Source organism: Drosophila rhopaloa, unplaced genomic scaffold, assembly GCF_018152115.1.
Source record: "Drosophila rhopaloa isolate 14029-0021.01 unplaced genomic scaffold, ASM1815211v1 contig_115, whole genome shotgun sequence".
NCBI lineage: Eukaryota > Metazoa > Arthropoda > Insecta > Diptera > Drosophilidae > Drosophila > Drosophila rhopaloa.
The window spans coordinates 8,205,881-8,232,061 of NW_025334990.1; the positions used below are offsets into that span (position 1 = coordinate 8,205,881).

Genomic DNA, 26,181 nt, shown 5'->3' on the forward strand with positions numbered 1-26,181 from the left:
CACGCTGAAAAAATATCACCCAAATTTGATTTGAATAGTGTATAACACAACAAAATTGGTGGCCTACATGGCGGATGAGTAATTTTTCATAAAAAATGTTAAGTTGTAGCAATTTTTAAAATTTTATTAACAGCAGCAAAATATTTAGGAAATTTGTTCGATTCGGAGGTGAAAAGAAATCTATAAAGGTTTTATAAGAATCCTTTAGGTAGATTTAAATAGGGCATTGTCTTTTGACATTTATTTTTAGGACTTCCGCAATAGCATTATATAGTAGCATACTTTTAGACGATTTATTAAGAGGATTCAATATTTTTAAAATTTTTTTTCCACAACTTAGAGTTTTTATTTTTTCCTCTGTGTTGTGTGTGTTTTGTTTATGGAGAGCACATTTTATGGTTTTACTTCCGCCGCCCAAGCGGAAAACTCTCACTTTATGCTAAGCGTTTCGGTGTGTTATTATAGGCGAGCATTCTTCTTCCAGCCCTCTAGTATCCTGATTTTATGCGTTTATTTTAAAGCAAAAACTTGAGGGAAATTTTACATTAAATACACACACAAAGAAAGAAACACATGTTGCCGAAAAATTGAGATCCAAAAAAATGGAAGCCTACCAAAAATGGCCGCCCCGCGCAGCCTCCAAAATGCTGTTGTTGTTGGTTGTGCAGTGTGCGTAAAAACAAATACACATATATACACATAAGTTGGCTAATGGCGGGCCTAAAGTTCCCTGGGAATACATCTACATTTACATTGTACCTAAATACTCATGTATTTGTTTTTTCGTTCGAGAGCACGCGCCATTTAATTTGGCATATTACTTGTTTTGGGGGCTTCGAAATCGAGACGACCTAAGCCAAATTTAATTTGATGCCCGACTAGCACGTTATTAATATTTGCCGATTTTCAGCAATCTCACCGCAACAGCTGCGAACGCTTTGAGCCCCGAACTGCGACTGAAATCGAAAGTGAGTGGGCGGGGAATTTAACATTTAATTTCAACACCAACAGGCAACAGCAATGCGGCAGCAAGAAGGCCAAAAGCCTTGAGAGCCCGGCTAACAGAACGCTAACAGCGGCGGATCCAAAAGTTGGCCAATAGGTCAGTTACACTGCAGTGGCCAGAACACAGCGCCTGGCATTTGACGCAGCTCTCGGCCAACTTCGCTGTTAAATATTCACACGTCCATCAACAGACACTCAGGTAAATTAGAAGGATTTTATCTGGTAATTATTCAGCTAATAAATATAATGCAACGCCACTCTTTCTTATTCCAAGTGAGAATTAATTAGTGGTACAAATTCACTCATTAAATTATTCACAAAAATATAGAAATTTTGTTTCTGCCAATTAAAAATTGTTTACCTGTTTAAAATGAACAACTTATTCACAGGTTACATGGGCCATGGACTTAAAGTATTTAAATTTGTAAGGATATTTTCAAAAAGAAATAAAATGATAATGCTTAATATTGTTCCAATATTTTTTTTCTGACATTGTTGTTCCAAATATTCTATGGGTGCATGAAGAATAGGCACAAATAAATAGCATAAATACTTAACTTTTTTACTTTAGTAAAGAAGCTTGAGTGATGTGAAATTTTAAAATAAAATTCAATAGTGAATGCATTTATAGCTGTGGCTCCTCATTAAGAACGACTGGTTCTCCGTCCAGTTTACGGATGGTGGGCAACCTCTTGATGCACTCTGCCCGCCAGGAGGGTTCGTCTAATCCTTCGGATAGGGGATTCCCCACCACCACTAGATCTTCGAGAGACTCAATCTCCGCCAGGCGATTAAACTCCGACCAGTCCTTGATCAAATTATTGCTGATGTAGAGCACCTTCAGGCACTTAAGTCCTGTCAATCCTTTGATTTTCTCTATGAGATTATAGCTGAGCCATAACTCCTCCAGCGTTTCAGCTACGGCCTCCTGAAAGTACATAACTAAGTTTAAATTTGAACACATTTTCCCAAGCTCATTTTACCAATCCCGAAATCTGCTTGATGTAGTTTCGTGATAAAGACAATACTTTCAGGCACTTCATGCCCGATAAGCCGAAAATCTTTTCAATCATATTAGTGGACATACTGATTCTCCTGAAGGAAAATGAATCGCAAAATGTTGCCGAAAGAATTAAAAACTTTTAAACTCACTCGCACTGCACCAGCGTGCCCAAAGTGCTGTCCATTTTCTCGATGGGCGGCCACTGGAATTGCAGATCAATGTTCTTGGCAGTCAGGGAATTTTGCTGCTCCCGCTCCTCCCAGCGCTTCAGTGCCTCCTTAATTGTGGTTGCTTTGGACATGCTGCTGCATCGAAAAACTTTTACCCAATGGGCAAGAAAATTTGTGAAAACTAAACAAACTTCTTCGTTGCCAAGGTGAAGTAAGGTAGGAACAAATATCAATAGAGGTAAACTTTGTTTTTGCTGAACACCACGAAATACGGAACATCCTTTTGAGGTAATCACCCTTTTATATAAACTTTCGTAAAAGTTAGGGAATTTTTTACATCGATTAGTTACAAGACTTATCAAATGCGTAAAAAATAGAAACATTTGTGCTAAGTATTTAATAGTTTATAATCATTTAAATTGTTTTATTTAAAGGGATCAATAAGGAATGAATTACTACTGTTGCAGTAACATATAATATTGTTAATATAAGAAATACAATTTAAAATTATTACCCAAAGGCAAACTTCAATGTAAATTGTTTAAATTTAAGCTTTTATTTACTTTTCTAGCCAAAATAGGTCACTTTACTTAAATTACTGCTTTGAACTAATTTTATAGCTGAACAGGACTAATGTTCCTGAATTGACCCCAAAAAAGAAGGCACCAAAATGTTTTGTAAAAATACAATATTGTATTTAAAATTGTTATAGGGGATAAAGATACATCGCTTAGTTTATACAGAGGAGCGGGCGGACCCACCAGGTAGAATCACTTAACCAGCCAAGGCTGCGGCAATTAACGACGATCCGTCTTGCCATTGCCACGCTTGCCGGAATACAAATGCTTGGGCATCTTGGTGCCGATGAAGCGATCCGCCTCGCCCTTGAGACCCCTGCTTGTGACCTTCTTCGCAATATCCCGCTTGGCCATAATCTGCGCCTTCTTGCGGATGGCCAGGTTCTTGATGCCCAGAGAGTCGCGCGATGGCGCCCTCTTCAGTGGCTGACCAGTCTTTCTGACCACCGCCGAGGACTCCTTGTCGAGCAGCGGCTGCATGGGCACCTTCTTGGATCCAACGGCCACCTGGCCACGACGCAGATCCACCACGGACTTGGTGAAGTTGGCGTTCTCGCTGCCAGACATGTCCACACCCAGACCCTCCATCGTCGACACCAGCTTCTGCACGGAACGGTCACGCACCTTGGGCTGCTTGTTTCGTGGGATGATCGGCTTGTTCTTTCGCGACGACAGTCGCTTCTCGTCGCGCAGCTCGAATCGCTTGCCTCGGATTTGCTTGGCCATCTCGCGGATCTCCTTGAGGGTCTCGTCCATGGACATATCGGGCACTGTGTAGATGCCGCTCTCCTCCCGCAGTCCCTCTGCGCGCTCCAGTTCCTCCAATTTGTCGAAGATATCGGCGTCGATGTAGTCGGCAATGTTGTGACCCTGCCAGAACTCTGGAATAACATCGTAGCGCTCGTCCTCGGGGATTTCGCTGTAGTTCTTCTTGAGGTCCAGCGTGTAATCGTCGCCCTCCTCCTCCTCGATCTCCTTCTCCAGCTTGCGTTTGCGCTCAGCCTTCTCGGCATTCTGTTGCAGGCGGGCCGAAGCCTTTTCTGGGATGCAGGGAGCACGCTGTTTCTCATCTCGAGGCGCTGGCATGGCCACATGCAGGCGGTTCAAGATGTTGTCCACCTTCTTGGTGCGCATCTTCTGGTCCACACGGTAGGAGAGCAAACGCTCGCAGGCTTCGGTTTTCACCTCCATCACACCGGTTTCTTGCACGGTGGACATCAGCATTACGGGAATGTTTTTGTCCTCCTGCAGCTTGGTGATGATCTCCCTTCGCTCCTCTGGCAAATCCTCAGGTGTTAGGATGTCGATTTTGTTGATGGCCAGGATCAGGGGTTTGTTGGTAAACAAAGGCTTGATGCTCTCGAACAGCTTGACCTGTTCCTCCAAGGAGTGACCGCACTGCTCGGAGATGTCCATGAAGTACAAGACACAGGCGCGCAGATGAGCCAAGGCAGTGATGGCCTGCATTTCGATCACATTGCGCTCTTCCAAAGGATGATCCAGGATGCCGGGTGTGTCAATCACCTGCCAGCGCAGGTATTTGTAGTCTGTGTGGCCCACATACAGGGATTTGGTGGTAAAGGCATAGGGTTGCACTTCCACGTCGGCACGGGTGATCTTGTTGATGAACGAGGACTTGCCCACGTTGGGGAAGCCGCAGATGATGATGGTGCGCGAGTAGGGATCGATGGTGGGCAGACGAGAAAGATGCTGACGCACTTGCTCCAGATACGTGAGGTTGGAGGCCTGTCGCTTCATTATGGTGGCCATGCGACCCAGGGCAGCTTTCTTCAGCTGTTTGCAGCGGTACAGGGAATCACCATACTTCAGCAGGCGGACATAGTCCTTGGCCACACTAGGTAATAAAAAAGGTATTGTTAATAAGGGAATAACATTTTTGAGTCGATCTCCGGTACTCACTTATCCACCAAATGTCTGGCTGTGTTCAGCTGACCCAGCGCCAGTTTGTAATGATCCTTGTCGTACAGCACATTCATCAAGTCGGCATAGAATGGATGCACATCGTCCAACTTGGGGAAATCCTGGATAATCTGCGACAAACGATCGTGGAAGTTCTGCTGCGTGTACTTCACTTTGCGGGTGTAGAACGCCCGAATTCTGGATATCTTGTAGCCCTTGTGGACCACTGTCGGGGTCTTACGCTGTGTCTTCGACAGCATAATGTCGATGAAGTCCTGCAGGGAGAGGATAAAATCCAACGTTATTTACAAACATACTACGCATTTGGTAAACGCCTGTGGTGAGGTTATGTCGGGGCTCCAAGGGGTGCTGCGCTGGACGGGGGCTCCAGGGCGAACTTACCTTTGCTGGCGGAACCACCATGATCTTCTTGAAGTTGTACAGACTCATCTTGGCAGGATTTGTTTATTTTCCACGCGTCGAAAGGAAAATAAATGGGGAATCGACAGCAAAAACACCACGCGGTGTCAGCTTCGTATTCCAAAAAGAACCGATTCTTTGGCGGAACCAGTTCAGGTTCACATGTGCTTGGCAACGTTGCCACTAATTAACTATTTATGACGATCTGGCATCACTTCGCCCACAACTAAAGTGTTCTCACTTGAATACTTTAAAAATAGGAAATGTTATAACAAAACAATTAAGTATTTTAAAACTCTTTCCTCATTTTAACAAAATTCACTTTGGGTAAAATTACAGTGAAAAAACATTGTGGTCATCAACAATGTAATCGGTTAGTTTTATAAAATATAGTTCGTGAAATAGTAATGATAGTAAGTTGTAGTCGATTTGGGGCTACAATATTGTATTTTTGTATTTATTTTTAAGGAAATTGTAAACTTTTTAGTTAAAAAAATTAATACATATCCAATAAAAATTAATAATAAATATTTACTACAAAATTTAATTATAAAAATTTTAAAACTAAAACCCCAATTTTGCCGACAAGATGCAAGCTAGTGGGAACAGTTAAAAAGACACGTAGGAACCAAAACAAAAACAAACTCTTTGGTTTTAGGGACACAAACAAAATGGATTCGGAAGCTGCGCCATCGGAATTTCTGTCCACAGAACAAATCCTTAAGATTCTAAGCGAAACGCCAGCGGGATTTATAAAAGCCACCGATCCGCCCTCGCCAATCCTGCCGCCCTTCAAGAAACTGGGAGTTCTGGTGGAAATTGATGAAATCGTGGGAATCCAGGATAAGCCGGCGAAAATCAGTGACAGCAGGGATAAGGAGCAATCCTACAGCTGCGCGGAATGTCGAAGGATGCTGCCCACGGCGCACTTACTAGATTTGCATATCACCGAGCAGCACGACTTCTATTTTGCCGCCAGCGTGGATCGCGGGGATAAGCCCATGTTCTCCTGCTTCCTGGAGGAGTGCACCACCAAGTTCCATACTCCCCGTCAGCGCAAGGATCACTGTATTATAGTGCACAAGTTTCCGGCCAATTACCGCTTCGATCAGGGCAATGAAAAGCCCAAGGAAAAGCGTCATCCCAAACACAAGCCCAATTCCATGGAGGTGGACGAGCTGCCCGCAGAAACGAAAAGTTTTCCCTATATCAAAGCCTTCAGTTTTGGCCACCAAACGCACAGGACATTCTACACCCGCAAGGATCACAAAGCCGGCGAAACACTCGATGATGTCCAGACCATGAAGGATGCTATCAACGATATCCTGGATTAGATTTACACAACTATTTATTTTTTTGCGAATGAAGCAGCATTATCATTATCCTGGTACAACTACATTACTCTGTTAATGGAAACATTGAAGATCATTTTGCCTTGGCGCTGGGCCTGAAAATAAAATTGCGTTTTTTATTGTTGATACCGGGTTGTGTCTCTTCTTCTTCTCCCACGGATTACTTACTTTCCGGTATTGGCATTAATATAATGATAGGCAACCACCAGCAGGAATAGAAATACGCCCAGGACGTTGGAGAAAATGGCCAATTGCACGTCGGTGATCATTTTGTCAAAAGTTCTGTGAAAACAAATTAATTGATTAGAAGCAAGTGCGCGAGTGACACGTCATGGGTGCGGGCGGAAACCTGGTTTATCCTGGTTTTTCCGCTTTGAAATAAGTGATGGGCGAAGTATAAGTTCCTCCTTTATCATTTATATACCGAAATTATTTTATTTCTCTAGTTTTATTCAAGTAATTTACCTTTTTCAGCGAAAAAACGAGCCGGTTTTTATTGTGTACAAATATTTTAGCGTGACCGTACGTAGACAAGTAAAACATACCACATGGCTCCGACTTGCTTTGGAAATACCATAAAAATACCAGACAAAAGTCCAGTTCCATTTTTCAAAAAGATATCGTTTGATTTTTGCCCGCCAACTTTGAATCATTAAACTCAATTTGTTTCGGATCTACTTTATTTCACTCAAATATATTCATTGGACATGGCTCAAAAATTGTGCAATACTGTATTGTCTTTTTGCGTTTGTATTTTAGCTAACATAACGTGCTCAATTTTATTTATAAGGGTAAATAATAAAAAGGAGTCTAATTTTCATAATTTATTTTAACTTTACTTTGCATTGAAAATGTTCAGCTTTAGAAGTAACATACGTTTTGGTTAAAATTATAATTTATGTATATTTAATGATTATCTTAGAAATTATTTAAATATCTTTTCGTATCCAAAACTTATCTCTTAAATTACATAATACTTATTGCTTCCATTTATTTTTTGTGCAGCTCTGTTTTGAAGGTCACTTGTTTTGTGGAAATAGTTGCGTCAGTTTAAAATTGTTTAGTATAGTACAAGATATCTTTCAATTGCCCTAGCTTAAAAATGTATAAAGACACTTAAGTGCACTTGCAACTAAAACACACACTCTCATTCACTCACATAGAGCTTATAAAATGCATGTACAGGAATAAACTAAATAGGAGTTACGCAAAGCTTGGCTTCACTGTCCCGATAAATAGAATCCCAAAGAATGCAGTACTGAAGATCCCAGCTTCGGCTACAATTCGTGGAATTTGTAATAACTATGATGCACTCCTTCAGCGGGTTAATTTGATGTAATCGTAATTCCCTGTGGGGGCTGTACATTCATGTCTTGCACTGTACGCGCCAAATAAGGCTTGGTGTTGGGCTTTTGAAATAAGTCGGAGACATAGTTGGCCTGAAAGTAGAAATAGAAGTAAACTTGATTTAATACACGAGAAGCAAATATGAAAATGTCGTAAGAATAGTATAAAATATATTAATAATTTATCTTTTTTATTTTTATTTTCCTCTCTCCGTTTCCTGGTTTTTTTTACATTATATAAATAATTTATCGTATTTATTTCTATTTTCATTTCCTGTTTTTAAGTTATACTTAGTGTTATATTTCTAACTATGCAAAGGGCTTTATAATTTAGTTCAGACGTTTATAACGCAGTAATGTATATATATTCCTTATCAGGTTTACCAGGCATTTTATCAGCTCTTTTGGGAATTACCCGCCAAGTTTAGAACGATAGGGCCAAAATTTCGTTGTTTTCAAAGTTGATTACATTTGCTAAGTGGTTTATGTGTAGATAGTCACGTTATATTTAGATTTATTTTTAATTGCTTTAAAAACATAATCTTTCAAATATCCGGTACTTTTCGAGTAGAATTATCTTGGTTTTTATAACAAAAAAAATACGTATGTGTTAACTAGAGTATATACAATGCTAATACTCAGAATGGATATCTTAAAACGAACTTCAAAGTAGCTTTCCCAGCTCAGAATTGCAGTTTTAAACATAAAACTCGACCCGGAATTCAATTCCAACCTTGCAACATTATACAGCTGCTCCTAAAAGTATGCGTTGGCGTTTCCTTACTCCCCTCATATCTTTCTAATTGAATCGCCTTGGAATATGATGGGTCTCCCCCTTAGGAATACCCCCTATCCCCGGTCAAGCGTGAAATTACAACTGGACAGCTGCATGGCCAGCTGGGTGGAAAGAGTCAACCCGGCCTGTAAAAGAGGTTTCGTGCTGCGGATGGCATTGATTGGCATCCGCAACCACACGCGACGGCACAGGCACCTTATCTAGGTGTTGAGTTCTGCCAATTTGGAGAACGTATCCCGCAGTTCAATTAAGGCTAATGGCCACCACCGGGTTAATAATGAATAGTCGGGGTATGCAGAATTTGTGATGCTTTAATTGCTAATCTTCTTTACAATGTCATATACTGATCCTGTCTCTGTGCTCCTCTCTCACTTAGCCTTGCTTTTGGCGGGCCAAACTGTTTGAAAATTGAACCAACTCTTGGGCGAACCGTAGCTCTAAAAAAATGATGGAAGTGTTGTGAATGTCTTTGAAATCATGATTATATAAACCAATACCAAGAATTGGGTGAACTAATGATTAGCATGCAAAAACAATAAATTAAAATAACTAAGTTCCTAACTTATATAAATATAAATTACTTTTTATCGGTGACACATAAGCTGGGGTATTGAAAAGTAATATTTTAAAACATTGAACAATATAACTGCAATTTTATCGGATGAAGTGTTAGTAATATAATTATAAAAAACAAATAACATTTTGAATTGAGGGACCTAAAGTATTTGTTCGATTCGAAATGGAATTTATACTTTTTTTAAGGAATTTAAATTAAAAACTGGGTGATTGTAATGAGGTATGGTTAAGACCATTACTTACCACAACTATAGCGCATATAGAGCCAATGAGCGATCCTGCGAGCACATCGGACCAATGGTGTTTGTAGTCCGAGACGCGGCTTAGAGCCGTGTACCAGGCCACCATGATGAACGCGAACTGGAGAAGGTGACGCAGCAGCTTGGAGCCCCGCCAGGTCATGCGTGCCTGCAGGTACAGCTGCAAATGGAAATGGAAACAGGGCGAAACAATGAGGCCCAGGGATCGTGTGACCATAACAATGGACTTACCGCCAGATAGACCATGGCGAAGAAGGTGAAGCTGGAGTGGCCGCTGGGGAAGGAGAGGCGCATCTCTTTGAGCATGCGCGCCGACGAGTCGACTCCCTTGCACGTGAAATCCTGGATGTACTTCCCCACATTGCTGGCATCGTTGCAGGTGGTGCCGTCGTTCATCTGCGGCTGGCACACCTGTGGGCGGCAGGAAAGAAAGAAGGTATTGGTGGCATGAGTAAGACGATGACTTGGACTTAAGCTGCTTAGGGCTTATTTGTGGAGCTTCCCCGGAGATCGTCGCCACATGTGCCGCAAATTAGAGGAGTTGCTGCTGGAAATGAGGCAACAGCTGCAGTTGCATTGCATCTTCTGCCCGGTTGCCGCACTTCACTAAACAATAGGGCGGCTCTGTGCTGCGGCTCCCCTTCTAAAGTGATCCCTATGGCAAGCAATCCCTATACCGATCCCTATTCCATCTCCCCAAATGATGAGCACAATAACAAGCTAACAAGCCACTTGCCGCCGCGAATATTTATGAAATTGTCTGACATCCAGTCAAAATATCATAAATAAACAAGGCAACTGGTCTGGGAATTCGGGATATTGTCTGGGGATTGTTTGGAATCAGAAATACCCTGACAAGTTGTAAGTAAACAAACCAAAATCCCTTGTTTGGAATTTAAATTTAAGCTTCTGTCTTAAAACCATCTAACTCCGTAATTAATTTTAGTAAAGATAATAGCATATTAAGACTAAGTATGATAAGTTATGATTAAGTATACCCATTAATAATTGGTTTCCCATTTGGATAAAATAAATCTTAATATTTAAGGCTCTAATTTGATTTCAAATTTTAGAAATAAATATATAATGATTAACCTTGGTCAATTTTCGTACAAAAGAATGCAGCATTTAATCATATTACTTTCCGAACTATTCCTTCTTGGACAGTGTATTCTATTCAACGCATTGCAACCAACTGCCATTATTCCCCTTTTAGCCCAATACTATTAATAACCTTTCCCCACATCGTGTGAGATTTTGACATTGTCTCCAAATCCCCTGCCCAAGTCCGTCTCCTACTTCGACATTGGATTTGTCTTCGTTGTCGCTGTCACTGTCGCCTGTCTTGCTGCACATGTTGCAGATTAAAATTAATTGGCAATGTCAGAACGGGGATACCGCTGTGAAATTGCCAACCACGAACACGCAGATATGTACTTACCGCGATGAAATGGGGACGCAGCCGGCCGATGGAATATTTCGCTATGTCCGTGGTCAACTGACTGAGCACTGCGCCAAATGCATAGATGCCAACCTTCTTGTAGCACTCGATCAGCCAGTCGGGCACATCGTAGTTCATAAAGACATATCTCCGACTGGTGGCATTGCCATTATCCTGTTTGGCCTTGTTCTGTGAAATTATCACCTCCACAATGAGTATCTGCGGGATGGGAAAAGAAACGGAATGGGAGTGAGTTCCTTGAGTTAGCAGCTCGTTAAACCCTTTTTCTCTGGAAGTCATTAAGGCCCGCATGCAAATATTTAGACTATACGAAATGGGCCGAATATCTTTTTTCTAGGCCCATTAGGGTCAGACACATGTTGCTCTAGTTTTAATTGCTGACATGTGGACAGTGGAACATGCATGTGGTATGTTATCTTGCATCATACATAGCTCCATAGCTCCATAGTGCCGACAACTGAACTTGAGGCTGTTGCGCAATCTTCGCTCGAGTATCTAACAGCTGCTTGACACAATTTCTGGCTGTCCATCAAACCACCCACCCCATTCACTTACCACGCCAACTGGTATCACCGCTCCAATAAAGTATAGCATCCAATTGCGGACCGTGGAATCGTGGAATGGATGCTTCAGCGACTCGTCATCGCAGAAGAAGCCCCTTTTGTAGGGTTCGCCAAGCAGGAAAAACAGCAGTATGGGAAAACCGGCTGAAAAGTGAAAAAAAATTAGAAAAATAAATTATGAAAAAACTACTCATTTATCAATATATATTCCCCCCCTCATCTTAGTAGGTCATCACGGACTAAGTGCTGCGGCATTATCTTCGGGGGGAGTGACAGAGACCCTATTGACTTATGATATGTCTAAGCCAGCGATAAGATTCCCAGTGACAAGCGAACGTGTGCGGGGTTTCAATTGGGGCTCATGAAATAATTCCGGCTGGGGAAATCTGTCAGCGACTTCTTTGCCTGTCTAATTAAAAATTCGCTGCCATTAATAATAACCCATAGAAATTGTGAAGCGTGCAGGCTGATTGATTGCCTGTCTCAACATTCTTCGGCTTCTTTATTTGTTTTAGTGTACCGAAACATTTATCCAGAGGCTAATTAAAACTGCATTAGCTCTGGCTCCATTGCTCCAGTATGCCTAATTGCCCTCCTCTGCAATGAGCCATACTACCTGCACGCGGAAATGAACTCTGGATGTCGATGAACTAGTCCAAGTCAGCGAGGCGTTGAAAATTGTGAGAGTTTTGAGTTCTAAAGTGCTTATTTCACTAGGAATATCTGCTATATGGAAGTGAAGTGCATAGCCAGCACTCGATGGCGACTTGTCTCTCCAGCTTAATTACTTTTTTTTTGCCAGGGTGAATAGGGTGATCTTTTGGGTCCCACAAAGGTGGGTGACACAATGCCGCATCCTGCGATCCCGAAACCTATTTATTTCTTTCTTTAGCCTGCAGCTGCTGCAGGTCTCAAAATCTAGATCAGTGGCTTTGTCTGGAGATGTTTAACGATCGCCGACGGCTTCTGATGATGCTGGGAAAGTTATAGAGATGAAATTCTGGCAGAGATTAGCGTCATATTACAAACAGCAAGTGGCCCATTGTTGGCCGTAGGAGTCCTCTCTTTTTTCAATCCCTAATCCTCAGCAAACCACCCGGTAGCACTAAAATGTTTTTATGACTTTGTGGCAGGAAAAACGAAAGTGTCTGTCGGCCATAGAAAGATTTACCCTGATCTACATAAGCAAGAGATTAACTAGTTCGAACTTCACGTTAATAAAGTGAAATGGGAAAATGGGAAAAATGAAAAGGGAAAAACTGTGTTAAATGGCAGAAAAAAACAGAACGATTTGGTTGATGTTTTTGTGCGTGTTTCTGTGATTTTATGAGGGTGACATAAGCAGTTTAAAAATTATTAAACGGTGGCTGTAGGTTCAGCGGAAATGTTTAATTTAATATTTTGAAGGGGGACTGCATTCAAACGAATTGTTACGCACCTAGGCCGCACTTCCAAAGCAAACAGAAACACCGTCCATTTGGTGTCAAGTTCGTTTTAATAATAAAGACGCCGCCTGCTCCAAAGCTGTCATCTAATTGAACCAACAGCAAACAGGGCAACATAAACAGATTGTTTGTTAAACAAAGAGGTAAACGCGCCCACTTCACCCCTCAACTCTTCACAATCAGATTTCTTCAAAAGATCACCACTTTGCCGCCGCTTTCTTTAACCATTTCCCCAACTCAAAGCCACCGGCCTACGCTGCATTTGTATCTTTGTATCTTTCGGATGCTGCAAGTGCGGCCCGCCGGCCTTTCAAGTTACCAAATGTTTGCTCTTAGCTAGTTATCTATTGCTATCCAAGTATCTGTTTGCCGAGTTGCAAGAAAAGAAGAGTCTCTACTCAAATCTGACCTCAAATACGGTACAGCATCTAATTAAAAGCGTCTGACTTGCACTTGCGGCATTAATTAGACATGACGGAAGTCAAATTAAAGGCAATTAGTGCCAAGAAATGAACTAAAAGACAACTCCGCCATTCGGGCAGATTAAGGCTGACTGACCATGGCAAACTTTCAACCTCTTCAATTGATTTGATCGACGAAGGACAAAGGCAACACACATTCCGACACAGTCCGTTAAAAAATGAAGATTATTGATGTGGGTTTTGGCAATTTCATGGCTGCCAAGAAATCGAAAATTATTACCAGGAATTCTCACAGGTCACCCGCATCTAGATTTCTCAAAAACAAAGGTGTCGCACAGGTAAAGATTTCGATTCCCAATCCGATTCGAACAACCTTTCCTTTGACAGGTCATGAGTCATGAGCTGCTGGCAATTAAATGTTCATTACTTTTGTCCCAGGAATTGTAGCGCAAAAAACACATGGAAAATCAACATCTATCTTGGCAGGCCATGTATCTTCCATGTATCTTCGTTTCCATCTGCATCTGTATCTCTTTTTCGACTCTGTTTGTTGTTGGGTGGAAGGTAAACAACAACAATGAGCCAACAATTGCCTCATGCCCAAAATGCATTGCATAAATATTGTTCTTTCTACTTAGTTTTGGTCAAACTGAATAGAAGAATTTCTTTCTCCCCCCAAAAGCAAACACGCTCACGCAATCACGCTCGATAAATTATTGAAGTGCAGGAGTGGTGGTGGCAGAAGAAATATCTGGTAGACGACCCCCAATATGCATTTCTGTATATATTTTATGGGTTTAATGACTCCACCTCAAGGAGAAAGGTGAAAGAAGCAGAGAAGAAGTCTGTGCCGCAGCTCGTTCGCATTCAATTAACGTCAAACGGAGTTCCAGTCTGAAGTTGTGGTTTCTTCGGATGTAGAGGAATTTGTTTGGTTAAGTGCCACTGACACTCTCGTCAGCCCCCTTGCCCCCAAAATCACTTTATCAGCGTTTGTCTAGCGTCAAAAGTAATTTACACCCAAAAATTAGTTGACGACAGAGGAGCGCTCACGGCGGAAAGTCCATCAGATGCAACCGATAGATACAGCAGCGTAAACTAATCTCGACCCACTAAAAACAAGAATTTTAAATGGCCCACAGAATGCGCTCTAACATAGATACTTTTGTCAGATACAGTCCTAAGACATTTTGTAACAGATTTAACTAATTGGAATTTATTTGGAAAACATCGATATTCTTTCTGGGATTTTTAATATATTCAAAGAACTTTTAAGGGTCTTCTCCTCAGCACATTTTGTTGACAAATCGATAGAAACTTTTTTTGATTATGGGAATGTTCCATGTGCACACGGCACGAGTTTTAGATTAGGATACTCCCATCAAAAGTTTATTATTTCCTCTTATCTTTTGATATATGAAGTTCTTTCTGTGGGCTAATCTATTTTGACGTTCTTCACTGATTTTTATAATATTTAATAAAGGGGATATTTTGGATGATTCATTTAGGAATTTGGTTTACTACCTGGATCTCCAAAGGCGCTTTAGGTGAGTCAACCGTAACACGAAAGTTGGTTACCTGGTCAATATCATGTGTCATGCTTTTATGCTAAGAAAATGTAAATATCCCGTTGAATTCGCACCTGGAGAAAATGGCACCAATATATACAAACAATATGGCCGTAAATTCGGTGCGAGGTCTTCGGCTGATTGACAAAACTAAACAATCAACTACTTATGGTAGCAACCCATATCAGTTGCTCAAATAAGGCGTCTCAAGATTGTTTTTCCAGTAGTGCCAATTGCAAAAATCCACAAAATGCCACTGATACAATAAGGCGGTGCTTTATGAGTCAGCCAGGTAAAGCTAATCAGCAAAGCTAAAATGATCGTACATTCTCAGGCAAACCGGTTCCGCTACAATGCAAGCTATTGACGGCGGACTTTGAATTCTCAATGGGAAACATTCATATAAAGGTTCTCAAACCAGGAATGCCTTTACAAAAACTGGAAAAATAGCTTTACTATCAGGTATATGTTCTTAAAATAAACAACAAAAGTTGGTAGTTATGTTGAAGGTCGCATAATATTATAACGAAGATTATATTTTTTATGAGATATTTTATCTTTGCTACTACAATACTATAAAAATGCTCTTAACTTTTTCAAAATTTAGGTGGTAACAGTTTCAGTTATTGGTTTCTCAACTGTATGGTAGTTGCGAAGAGAAATGCTGATAAAGTTCAACGGGAATGAATAAACTGCTGATTGTGTGAATTGTGTAACTCCCCCAATCGAATGCAACAGTCAGCCACTGCAGGTTGTCCACCTTTACCTGACACAATTTAACTGTCTCTGCTTTTGTTTGCACAGCTAATAAAAATAAAGGTAAGGCGAACAGGAAACTGAAAAAAACCGCACACAGAGAAATATTTGGATTTGCCTATTTGAAATTTGTATATCGTAAAAAACATTTTTGTTAATAGCACGATAAGAGGGCAAGGGAAAAGCTAAGATTATGCTTTAAGCCGCAAAATTAAATTCAGATTAAAATCGGACCACGTAAAACGGATGTGAGTTTGCACGAAATATTTATTGATTATCCGAAGTGACTCTTTCTTTAAACTTTTAAAATAATAATTTTAAAGCACGTGTAAAAACGTTAAATGCATTTATCTACCAAATTAAAATAATTTCTTTCTGTGCATAAATTTATGACAAATTGCAAACATAAAATATTTATTGCCCAACCGAAAAATAGTTAAATAATGACTTCAATAAGACAATCGTTTTTTTTTTGCATTGCTAATAATCTAAAACTATTGATAATAAGCAAAAAGATTCTTTTAAGAGAGCGTCTAAAGAGAGCGATGAAAAGAGCGAGAGAGCAACGATTACATAAAAATCAGGGGTGTGAGTAAGTGAGACGGAAGAACACAAAAGAAATAATAAACATTGCGACAGAAAATAAACACAACACGCGGTGTAGGGTAAATTAGTTGATGCGATTAAAATTTCGCATTGAGTTTGGAGGTGAACAGGTGTATAATTCGAGGGGGCAGTCGGAATTTTTACTTACCGCAGAGCAATATTAAAATATCCAAGCCAACGCGGCAAAGAATACGTTTGTTGGTATCCATGGTGGTAGTCTGTTGTTGTTGCGTGCTATCTCCCTCTTGCAAACGCACTTCCACCGAATCACCGTAATTATTGTTGTTATTACTGTGGGTGTTGTTAACAACGTTCGCCGTCGTTTGTCGGTTGCTTTGGGCCACGTTATTGGGTGTTTGGGTCTCCGGCCGCCGGAGCGGTGTTGTCTCGCTGGATGAGGTTTCGTTACTCATTTTTAATTTTACGTCTCGCGTTTTTTAGGTGCCGTTGCAAAAGCTCCCAAGCTCAATCTCAAGCTTTCGCTCGCTCTCTCTTGCTTTCTCTCTCTTAGGTGCTTGGCAGTGAACTTGAGCCTAAGAGCGAGTAGTTGTTGGTAGTAGTAGTAGGTGCGAATCTGGGCATACGTATTCCATTCCCCTACGTCATAGTATCTCTCAGCTGGAGCCTCTTCTTCTGCGGATGGGAGGAAATACATCAAGGGAGATACATTAATAAAAGAAATTGTTGAATAACGCTCGGGATGAGTAATAAGTTGAGGATTCCCTGGCGATAACGACAGGCAGAGGTTGTGACGTGTTTCTGCCTACTGACCTTCCTCTCCCCCTCCCCTTTCCTGATTCATTGAGCTGCGTAAATGGCTGATTGAAGAATTTCATGATTTATTAGCCCTCAAGTGGCACTGAACAGATGACACTCAAACGGGTTAAGTGACGTCGTTTCAAATGAACAATAAACTTTCTATTGTTACCCTTGGATGGCATTTAAATGAACACCGACGCTCTACAGTCGAACTTCTTTAGTCTTAACTGCAACATTTCGGTACACTAGCTTGAGAAGATACATATTGAATAATAACTGAAGAATGTTTATAAATAAGAAAAAAAAAGATAGCATTCATATAGCTTAAGCATTAATATTAAATACATACATATGAAACAGGAAACCAGATATTTATTTGTTATTGTCTCTGAATTTTGTATAACATTGAAACGCTTTCACTCATTTTTAATGCAAAACTTTGACAAATCTGAATGGAATTATGGTTAGCGGCTTTTTATACTTGAATGTCGATTTCTATTAAATATGCAGAACATGGAAACAAAATATATTAATTATTATTGTTACTTATTAATGTCCCAAAATAAGTTATAAATTCAATATTATAATGCACTAGACACTGAGGAAGTGTAAGCTAAAGCAGTTCCACTGTTGATCTAACCCTGCATAAATTCTTTCCATTCCCGTTTGTCCATCTAGAGCCTGTTGAATTTCTATAATTTTGTGCAATCAGCTTGCCCATCAACTGGGCGTTATAAAGACCAAGTATAGGCCTTCTTGGGGCTCAACAAGGCCTTAATTTGACAAAACCACAACTCGAGAAGTGGCAAACGTCAGTCAGTACTTCAGCCATTTATTTTTACCAGCGATGAAGCTTAAGGAGCAAAGAACTTCTCGAACAGAAAATAAGGAGGAATTGCAGTGGTGAGCTTCCATTATGGCCAGGCCAAGGCAACCGGGCCAATGCAGTCGATTGGGCCGCGACTATTTATAGATAGCAGGCGATCCTCGACTCCTCCGTTGCTATTTAATGCATGCCTGGGTCTTGACTCCACAGTCTCGAGATTCAGATTCTCCTGATGAATGTTTTTACCTCTTTTCTTTCCCCTCCTCAAACCCCCTTTTTAACGAATGACAAAACAGCAGGCAGCGTCTTAATTAAAATATAAAAAAGAGAACAGAATAATACGGCGATATTATCGAATGTAGATTGAAGAGCGTGCTTCCACGCACTTGAGATTGTTTGGTCTGATATTATATATTAATTGTCAGCTCCCGGAAATAAAAAACGTATTACTCAAGCTAAATATAGCCTGCATGTTGTTGCAGGGGCGTCGAACATGTTGACCCATTAATAAACGCTTAATCTTGCTTTTATATCTGCAAATCTTTGCATTATCTTATCAAAGGCATTTAGTTGCGATAAAAAAAGGCTGTTGGTAGATGACAAGGGCTAATATCTTTGGCTAGGCCCAATTAAGTGAATAAAATAATTTATGACTAACTAATTGAGTTGTGTAAATACTTTGGGTTGAGAAATATTTAAGTCATAACACAAATGTCGACATTCATAACGAATGTGTGATTTAATAAAATGTTATAAATAAATGTTTACACATTTCCTATTTCTATGATTATAGGTTCCTACACACACGATCAATCTATTTGTGTAGCCCATAGCAACCAAGTCTATTGTAGAATGGATCAGCTTGCTATTGAACAACTACATTTTGCTTGGTGTATTTTATATTATGATAAATAGTATTTAACTTGCTGATATATTTATATCTTAAGTAATTGTTATTCTAACCGTAAGCATAATAAAATTATTTTTAAACTTTTTTATCTCCTTTAAAACTGTATTTTCAGCTTATACAGTAATCTTGAAGTCATCGTTTAATTTAACACCAAAAACCCATTAATTTAAAAAGTTGATGTCACAGGACGTGTCAGTTTAACCCTGCATTACAAGTAATTATAAAATCATGATACTCTGAGGCAGCTGAAATCCCCCTTTCCCTCCCCAAATCCTCCTCCTCATCACTTTAATTTCAGAGTCGAACGATTTACTTTTGTCGGGCAACGACCACAAGCTGAGCAGCCCTCCCTCCCCTTCAATCGAATGTCATTTTCGGAATATCTCAACGCAAAATAAGGTCATTCGAGATGGAAAAATAATTTAAAATTCAAAAAAATATGCATATCGGTATATGAAATGTTTTACAATTTACATAAACAACAGGCGCCAGGCCGCATCATTAAAAATCCAACAAGTGCACGCAAAGAATTTCGGTTATGAATATGGAAAGTTGAAGTTTTCTACAGGCACGAAAAACATTATTTTGCAAAGGAGCGCCAATTTCGTTATCGTATAACGAAACGGGGGTTCGATTTCAAGGGGACCACCTTGCAGACAACTTGTCGTCGAAAAGGAAGGAAAATCGACACCTGAAACGCTGCCCGTGGTCTCAAGTTCAACCAACCCATCGGTGTATGTAAAATGCTTGTTTATTTGCTTTGTTAACGATTACTATTGAATACGTTTCCATTCCGGCTGAGATCAGCAGAAGTTTGCCAACATTTTACACGCGCTTGACAACGAAATCCAATACGAATTGGCAAAAAATTGTTGAGGCTATCGAAGTGGGCAAGTTAAGTACAGACTGTAAAAACTTAAACACTTAAACACCTTGGTAAAAGTAATATACAAATTCATAGTTTATTATGTATTGCATTTTTGAGTGTAACTTTAAGGTAGAATTCTTCTAAATATTATTATTAAAAAAGAAAACAAAACTAATAAAGTTTGTTTGCAATAAGTGTTTTAATTCTTATTTCAGTGTTCTACGATCATAAGTTTATAAAGTGTTCGTTTTTGAAAAGCTGTCCAAGTACCAAAATTCGCACGATAAATATTTACAAATTACGCCAAGAAGTGTGCAAAATTATATGGCAAAAGCATTGAGAATTCTATGAATAATAGTTGGCATCTGATTGATGGACTTTATATGTGGCAGGAACAATGCTAAGTATTTAATACGGCAAATGTATACGACTTGCCTGCAACGGAAATATTTTGTAAGTGCTAGTAACTTGGCCAGATGCCAGAATTCTGGAATAAGATCTAAATGGCGGAAAACTCTCACCGTTAATGGCAATATCGGACGTGAGGCATTACAGTGGGATCAAACAATTAAGTTTAACAACCATAAAAGCCAAATGCAATTTTTCCGATGAATGGCCGCCATCAAAATGTGCGGTCTTTTGCGTTTCAATAATTGATAAGCTATCGCTGATGGGGTTCTTGAAACTCCATGGTCTGATTTTGTGGATAAGTACCATACAATCAATTTTAGCAACAACAACAACCTTGACCATGGTAGAACACAATCCATTTGTGGGAGGAAAAATCGATTTTAAACCAAACAAAATATATACCCACGCAATTTCCCTTTCCACCTGCATAATTTATGAATTTTCCCACATACACTACACTCACAGACTTTTCGCATTTGTTTATGTGACCATCAATTCTTGAGGCTCCACAGACACTTTTTGTTTGCCGGCCAAGCAAATCGATAAAATTGCAAATATATATCCAAATCCATTGGCTCACTAGCTTAGTACAAATAAACACAGTCTTTTTGTTTAATTAATTTACCTTTACCGAGTAGCGGGCGTTGCGAAAGTTTTTTAAGCAAGCCTTGTTTGCTCCGTCATCGTTATGGCTTTGTTTTCATTACGCAAAGATGCTTTTTTCCGATTCGGTATGGTATCAACAACGATTAAGGGTTATATATACGACCGATTCCCGTACTCGCACTTTGTTTTGGTTAAATGAACGAGCGACACTGAGAACTCGAACCTGCCGCGTCCAATGAAAAAAGTCAACTGAGGAGATAAGATTGCCGTTGCTTTCGTGTCAGTCGGCAGAAAAGAGCGAAAATATATATTTTCAGAGAGTAGTTCTCTCTGTTATCTAGGAACAAATGGGGGAACCATGGGATCCGAATACAAGAAGGACCGCCTACGGGTAAAATTGAAAATAAGCTTAATGTGTAAGGAAAACTTTTATAAGAACAAGGATGGTTTTATTTGGCTTATTTTGAAGTGAACAAAAAATATTTGAATAAAAGTCAATTAAATTTTAAATTGATATTGAGTTTAATGTTCATAAATTGTTAAATGTATTGCCATCTTTTAGGCGTATACCAAAGGTCGACAAAGTTAATAGAAAGTACGAAAAGAAAATATTTTATTTTTAAGTCAATATTTTTCTTCTACATGTTTGTTTAATTTTACATACTTAAAAAAAATTATTTCAATTTTAATGCAGCCACAAATGTTAATATTAAGTTTGCTTAATTGTACATTCCCTAGATAAAAAGTTAGATAAAACCTTTCAGATTACATAAAAAACTGATTCAACCTAAATCAAGTCAGCATTCATGGCTTTTATTTATTATTATTGGTTGGCTGTATCGATCATATTAGTTGCCTCGTATCCTTACAAATATGTTTAAAAAATCGTGATCCGGTCGTGTTCCATTCCAGTTTGTTATTCCGATACCCTGTAATAGAGATCGTGGAAGAGAGAGTGTGAGGGAGAGTTCAATTGGAAAGCGGGAGAGAGCGCAGCTGTTTACCATTCGTTGCTGGATATTATTTGGACAGCGCTGCGCTGCTCTGCTCTTAAATTCGCCGTTCACTTCTTCGTGCAGTGTCGAACGGTGCGGATGGTTGTCGTCGGGTTGGGTTCGTTCTACTCGGGGTCTCATTCACTTACCATTTTCGCAGGCTGCGCATGCGAAACAAATAGAAAAGCAGAACCGAGTGCGAAAAGAACTAGAGCAAGAGCGATAAGTAATACCTTCGAAGTGACAAAAATAAAAGAAAACAAAGAACAATTAAGTGCAGTGGAGAAATGCAGACCAAATAATGGCAGAGATTTTTACCACGTATTATTTACCTTTGTGCGCCGCCAGCAGTATTTGAGCAACATTTTGACTCGGACTTAGCCGATCGCGATCGCTCATCGCTTATCGCTTGCGCAACAGCGTTTACCTTACCCAATTTCGTACCGCCCACAAAACGCCGACGCCGTGTGTTTTCTACAACAGTATCGATTTGGTGGCTTTATTTACATGCGCCCTTATCACAGTGCCTCGCAAGAGGGAGCGCCCATTAGCACATTCTAAAAAGCAAAAAAAAAGAAAACACTCCCGAGGATTATTCAAATATTTGAGTGCGCGACTCGGCCCGCCGATAAGATGACCACCCGTGTGGTGTCCAGGTGCAATAGTGCCATAAATTGAGGCCAGGTTCGGACCAGGCCCTTCAAGTTCCATCAGATAAACCTTAGAAGTAGACAATCCCCCTAATCTCTACGATGAGTACCCTTCGTCCGGGAAGTGTTTGCGATACCACGCCGCTCCAGAGATTTGAAAGCCAGAGCAGCAGCGGCGAAGAACCTTCTTCACCGACGGCTTCTAGTATTATAGCCGCCGCTGCTGCATCTTCAACCAAAACCCCCAACCATAACAACAATAATGTAAAACTGGACCTACAGCTGCCAACTTTCGTTGGAAATTCCGGAAACCATGGAACTTTATATATTGTCCCCAACAACAAGCAGACATTGCGTGGCCCTCGACAAATCTTCGGAAGGATTCTCATGGATCTCTGTTTGCTCAGCTGCGGTGAGTAATGTTAAATAGATAATATCCAGGAACTAGGGCGAAATTCAAGTGAATCACTTTAGTTGATACACTAAATAAATGTGTAATTACAATTCGTCGACTCAGTGCCTAAAAAATGTTTAATTTCCGATAACATAGTTTCTTAGAAATTACAAAGTTTTCTAAATTTTTTTTTCAAATTTAGTCGACATTCTGTTAAAAAAATTTGCATTCGAGTGATGACAACATTAGTTTTGACTCAACACAGGAATTTCCAAATATTTTTTTTCGCTCCCATTTGAAAAAGGAAAATTAGAATCTTACAAATATTGCAGCTTCTTGCTATAATAATAATACAGAGCCTAAAAAAATGCATCATCGCATGCTTACATTTTATGTCCAAGAATTGGGATCTTTTTGTTCCCATTTGAAAAATCAAAACAATTGGAAAATGTTTTTGGAAATGTTCCCATTTCCAGAGCACTCAACCGTTAAGAACAGCTCCTCTAATCATGCTATGAAATAAATCATGTTTCTATATCAACTGCACTTCTTTAAGCTTATTGCTCCTCCAACTCAATATTAAAGTTTAAGAAAAGTATTATCACGTTCTCCCGGCGGCCTTTCACACGTTTTATGGTCTGTTATCATGTGGCAGCAATTGATCTCTTGCACTTTGCCAGTCGTGAACTCATTCCACTTTTGAATCCATCACCCAGAACTGAACGTGTGCTTCAGAGAGGGTTCCGCTATCTATATACATACCTAAAAGACCCCCTACCATATAATCATGTAGTACCATATATCTGCTTTATTCAAACGTAGGTGAGGAAGCGCCTCTTTGCCGCCGTGTTTTCAAACCAAAACATTTCTAAATTGCTACAAAATGTTTTCAGCAGTGTTTATGTACTGAGTTCCTTTGTGGCTTTTTTGTGGTGCGTTTCAATGTTTCAATAATGAACAAGCACTTCTCACCCAAGCGTACACCAAAAGAGATACTACACAAAAATATATTTATTTGCGCATCATCGAGTTCGGACTGATTTATTTTATTCAATTTGTGGCAAGTTCTTTTTTGTTAGGGGAGAATTTATCATTTGATTGTGCTGAACTCATTTCCCCACAAAAACCACCATCAACGTCATTGTTATTGTTGTGTTTATACTAGTCCAATTAAGGCTGGATCAGCAGACCTTGCCTGTAAATAAATTGGACACCATAGCGATTCTGGGCCACCCAAAAAGCCCTTCTAGAGTTGCAAATTATAAAAAACTGGGGCATAGTTGGAAAACCTTTGAAAGTGATTTTAATTTTCCTACATTTTCAGTGGGTCTGCCGATGCTGGGTTTTTCGCTTTGGGGCGAGGCCTTTACGCGTGGATTCTTCTGCAATGACTCTTCGTTGAGACATCCGTATAAAGAGTCCACCATGCCCAGCTGGATACTTTACTTAATGTGTGGCGCACTGCCTTTTTGTGTGGTAAGTTAGGCACTGCCTTAAGATTACCTTTTTTATAACTTAATCGTATAACTCCATTAGATGCTCGTGGTGGAGTTCTTTAGGGCCCAGGATAAGCGATTACATGGCCCTTTTGAGAAGCACAGAATGGGTAGTGGCTATCATCTTTGCCACTTGGAGTTGCCCACTTGGCTGCTGGAATGCTATCACAGAATAGGAATCTTTATCTTCGGCTTGGGCGTGGAACAGCTAACCACAAATATAGCCAAGTATTCTATTGGCAGACTGAGGCCTCACTTTTACACGGTAAGTAAAGGAATATTCTTAGAAAAAGGATATTTAAAATAAACAATAAGGCAACAATTCTCAAATAAGAATACTTTTTTTAGCTCTGTCAACCTATTATGCCTGATGGCAGTACTTGCAGTGATCCCAAAAATGCTGGACGTTATATCGAAGAGTTCACCTGTGCGGCTGTAGATATAACTTCAAAGCAATTCAAGGACATGCGTCTTTCATTTCCCAGTGGGCATGCAAGCTTTGCCTGTTATTCCATGCTCTACTTGGTGGTAAGTTTTAATACAGCTAGAAATAGAACACCTAACTTCAATCCCATATTTCCCAGATATTCTTACAACGCAGGATGCACTGGAACCGCATGCGAATGCTGCGCCACCTTTTGCAATTCCTGCTGCTCATGTTCGCCTGGTACACGGCTCTCAGTCGAGTTTCCGACTACAAACACCACTGGTCTGATGTTTTGGCGGGATCTGGCATAGGTCTTACCTATGCCGTTGTTGTGGTGAGTTTGGATATTTCCTATAATTACGAAGGTCCTATATTATAATATATATTCTTTGCAGACCTCGACTATGTGGTAGGCTGGATCCTTGACTTTTTTAAAGGGGTTGCAAACCCCCACCCCACCGCGCTGAGCTGCATTTCGCTTTAAGATGTCTTGTCTACTGAAATTTCAGTTTTATCTTAGTTTTAACTCTGACCATGTCTGCAAAGTAGTATCTATTTATCTATGTGTGAACGATTTTACTTAATAAATTTCAGTTTAATGTGTTTTACCCTAAACTTAACTTGTTGTACTTATATTTGTTGGGCTATTTGATTTGAAACAAAATCTAATCTGGGAATCATGTTATATTTTTTGCAATTCCACTTTTATTTGTGGTCATTTATCGTTGGCATTCCAAAACACAATTTTTACAACTATTTAACTGCATGCCATATTATTCATAAGAGGACACTCCCCGAATCAAGTTTTCTTGCAAATGTTAAAATCGGTGACCACGGCGATTAATGGCTTGCTTTGGTCGATCGAACCAATACAAATCAATTGATATGATCTGTGTAAGAAATGACGAAATTATGTGAGCAAAACAAGCAATTTAAATTAAATTACACAAGGAAATGTCCTTGACAGCAGAGATTAATAACCCCTAACTGTTGCCAACTGGCTTTGGTTGTTTTTTGTGGCCAAGAGTAGTAACCAGTTAGGCATTAGTTTTTGGAGGGGACTTGGCCAGATATTGAAACCTGTCTTATGGACACGGACCATGTTGAGAGATCTCTGATCTATGGCTAATTAGCAATTGGCGCAAAGTCAGCAGACCAATTTGTGTTTTTTAATTAGTCTGTGGCACCTTCTTCGGCCCCCCTCTCTCATCCCGATTCCCCCACCAGATCAATTTGCATTTGATTTGCATATTAAACGAATTTATTGCCCTGGCCACTCAGCAAGATGAGCAGGAATCGCATAAAACCAGGAGCCACTGCATGATGCATCACTCAATCAGGCGGAGAGACAGCCAAGTGCCACTCACTCACTTCGTCGGCGGAGTTGTTATTACTGTACAGTGAACACCATTCCGGCTATCAGCACTCAGGCCACTCGGACAATCCGAAGAGATTGATGCGGCCGTAAAAGATCGAAAGACAAACAAGACATCGTCGTTCGGTGGAGTGGATCGTACCGAATTTCAATGCAAGCCTTTCAACAATTAACACAATTTTTTATTTCGCTTTTATCGCATAATTGCATTTCTCC

General features: G+C 40.0%; 6 protein-coding genes across 8 annotated transcripts; 2 read left to right on the top strand and 4 right to left on the bottom strand.

The window, feature by feature from the left end:
• Positions 1-1,617: 1,617 nt before the first annotated feature.
• On the bottom strand, positions 1,618-2,314 carry LOC108052015 (dynein axonemal light chain 1). Its single transcript, XM_017134327.2, has 3 exons — positions 2,158-2,314; positions 1,989-2,100; positions 1,618-1,933 (listed from the first exon to the last, which is right to left on the bottom strand). Exons 1-3 carry the CDS (start codon positions 2,307-2,309, stop codon positions 1,631-1,633), a joined length of 567 nt encoding a protein of 188 aa, XP_016989816.1. The 5' UTR covers positions 2,310-2,314; the 3' UTR covers positions 1,618-1,630.
• Positions 2,315-2,849: 535 nt separating this feature from the next.
• On the bottom strand, positions 2,850-5,231 carry LOC108052024 (nucleolar GTP-binding protein 1). Its single transcript, XM_017134341.2, has 3 exons — positions 5,079-5,231; positions 4,677-4,951; positions 2,850-4,611 (listed from the first exon to the last, which is right to left on the bottom strand). The coding sequence occupies exons 1-3, from the start codon at positions 5,124-5,126 to the stop codon at positions 2,976-2,978; spliced, it is 1,959 nt and encodes a 652-aa protein (XP_016989830.1). The 5' UTR covers positions 5,127-5,231; the 3' UTR covers positions 2,850-2,975.
• Positions 5,232-5,710: 479 nt separating this feature from the next.
• Positions 5,711-6,430, top strand: LOC108052012 (protein lethal(2)k10201). The gene has a single exon (XM_017134325.2). It carries the CDS (start codon positions 5,768-5,770, stop codon positions 6,428-6,430), a length of 663 nt encoding a protein of 220 aa, XP_016989814.2. The 5' UTR covers positions 5,711-5,767.
• LOC108052014 (dolichyl-diphosphooligosaccharide--protein glycosyltransferase subunit 4) lies at positions 6,427-7,027 on the bottom strand. Its single transcript, XM_017134326.2, has 3 exons — positions 6,914-7,027; positions 6,617-6,730; positions 6,427-6,543 (listed from the first exon to the last, which is right to left on the bottom strand). Exons 2-3 carry the CDS (start codon positions 6,715-6,717, stop codon positions 6,522-6,524), a joined length of 123 nt encoding a protein of 40 aa, XP_016989815.1. The 5' UTR covers positions 6,718-6,730; positions 6,914-7,027; the 3' UTR covers positions 6,427-6,521.
• A 232-nt stretch (positions 7,028-7,259) lies between these two features.
• LOC108052020 (putative phosphatidate phosphatase) lies at positions 7,260-20,859 on the bottom strand. 3 transcript variants are annotated; one of them, XM_044461458.1, is made up of 7 exons: positions 20,654-20,859; positions 16,397-16,881; positions 11,444-11,595; positions 10,868-11,086; positions 9,658-9,837; positions 9,410-9,586; positions 7,260-7,887 (listed from the first exon to the last, which is right to left on the bottom strand). In XM_044461458.1, exons 2-7 carry the CDS (start codon positions 16,659-16,661, stop codon positions 7,774-7,776), a joined length of 1,107 nt encoding a protein of 368 aa, XP_044317393.1. In that variant the 5' UTR covers positions 16,662-16,881; positions 20,654-20,859; the 3' UTR covers positions 7,260-7,773. The 3 variants fall into 3 exon arrangements, with proteins under 3 accessions (XP_044317393.1, XP_016989827.2, XP_044317395.1); XM_017134338.2 differs by having other exon boundaries at positions 20,648-20,859; XM_044461460.1 differs by lacking the exon at positions 7,260-7,887 and adding an exon at positions 8,882-9,027 and having other exon boundaries at positions 20,648-20,859.
• An 826-nt stretch (positions 20,860-21,685) lies between these two features.
• Positions 21,686-25,205, top strand: LOC108052022 (putative phosphatidate phosphatase). The gene is made up of 6 exons (XM_017134339.2): positions 21,686-22,685; positions 23,992-24,143; positions 24,204-24,428; positions 24,512-24,691; positions 24,748-24,924; positions 24,986-25,205. The coding sequence occupies exons 1-6, from the start codon at positions 22,376-22,378 to the stop codon at positions 25,001-25,003; spliced, it is 1,062 nt and encodes a 353-aa protein (XP_016989828.2). The 5' UTR covers positions 21,686-22,375; the 3' UTR covers positions 25,004-25,205.
• Positions 25,206-26,181: the final 976 nt, after the last annotated feature.

What these genes read in the sequence shown, in the direction of transcription:
- LOC108052020 (XM_044461458.1), bottom strand. Translation starts at nt 16,661, where the DNA reads ATGAGTAACGAAACCTCATCCAGCGAGACAACACCGCTCCGGCGGCCG. An exon ending in TATTTTAATATTGCTCTGCG is followed by an intron (nt 11,596 to 16,396) that starts GTAAGTAAAAAT and finishes TTCACTTTTCAG; the next exon opens with CCGGTTTTCCCATACTGCTG. An exon ending in CTATATGCGCTATAGTTGTG is followed by an intron (nt 7,888 to 9,409) that starts GTAAGTAATGGT and finishes TTCTACTTTCAG; the next exon opens with GCCAACTATGTCTCCGACTT.
- LOC108052012 (XM_017134325.2), top strand. Translation starts at nt 5,768, where the DNA reads ATGGATTCGGAAGCTGCGCCATCGGAATTTCTGTCCACAGAACAAATC.
- LOC108052024 (XM_017134341.2), bottom strand. Translation starts at nt 5,126, where the DNA reads ATGAGTCTGTACAACTTCAAGAAGATCATGGTGGTTCCGCCAGCAAAG. An exon ending in TGGTGGTTCCGCCAGCAAAG is followed by an intron (nt 4,952 to 5,078) that starts GTAAGTTCGCCC and finishes CTCTCCCTGCAG; the next exon opens with GACTTCATCGACATTATGCT. An exon ending in GCCAGACATTTGGTGGATAA is followed by an intron (nt 4,612 to 4,676) that starts GTGAGTACCGGA and finishes TTTATTACCTAG; the next exon opens with TGTGGCCAAGGACTATGTCC.
- LOC108052014 (XM_017134326.2), bottom strand. Translation starts at nt 6,717, where the DNA reads ATGATCACCGACGTGCAATTGGCCATTTTCTCCAACGTCCTGGGCGTA. An exon ending in ATTAATGCCAATACCGGAAA is followed by an intron (nt 6,544 to 6,616) that starts GTAAGTAATCCG and finishes TTTTATTTTCAG; the next exon opens with GCCCAGCGCCAAGGCAAAAT.
- LOC108052022 (XM_017134339.2), top strand. Translation starts at nt 22,376, where the DNA reads ATGAGTACCCTTCGTCCGGGAAGTGTTTGCGATACCACGCCGCTCCAG. An exon ending in GCGCACTGCCTTTTTGTGTG is followed by an intron (nt 24,144 to 24,203) that starts GTAAGTTAGGCA and finishes TAACTCCATTAG; the next exon opens with ATGCTCGTGGTGGAGTTCTT. An exon ending in ATTCCATGCTCTACTTGGTG is followed by an intron (nt 24,692 to 24,747) that starts GTAAGTTTTAAT and finishes CATATTTCCCAG; the next exon opens with ATATTCTTACAACGCAGGAT.
- LOC108052015 (XM_017134327.2), bottom strand. Translation starts at nt 2,309, where the DNA reads ATGTCCAAAGCAACCACAATTAAGGAGGCACTGAAGCGCTGGGAGGAG. An exon ending in GGCACGCTGGTGCAGTGCGA is followed by an intron (nt 2,101 to 2,157) that starts GTGAGTTTAAAA and finishes ATTTTCCTTCAG; the next exon opens with GAGAATCAGTATGTCCACTA. An exon ending in TCAAGCAGATTTCGGGATTG is followed by an intron (nt 1,934 to 1,988) that starts GTAAAATGAGCT and finishes ATGTACTTTCAG; the next exon opens with GAGGCCGTAGCTGAAACGCT.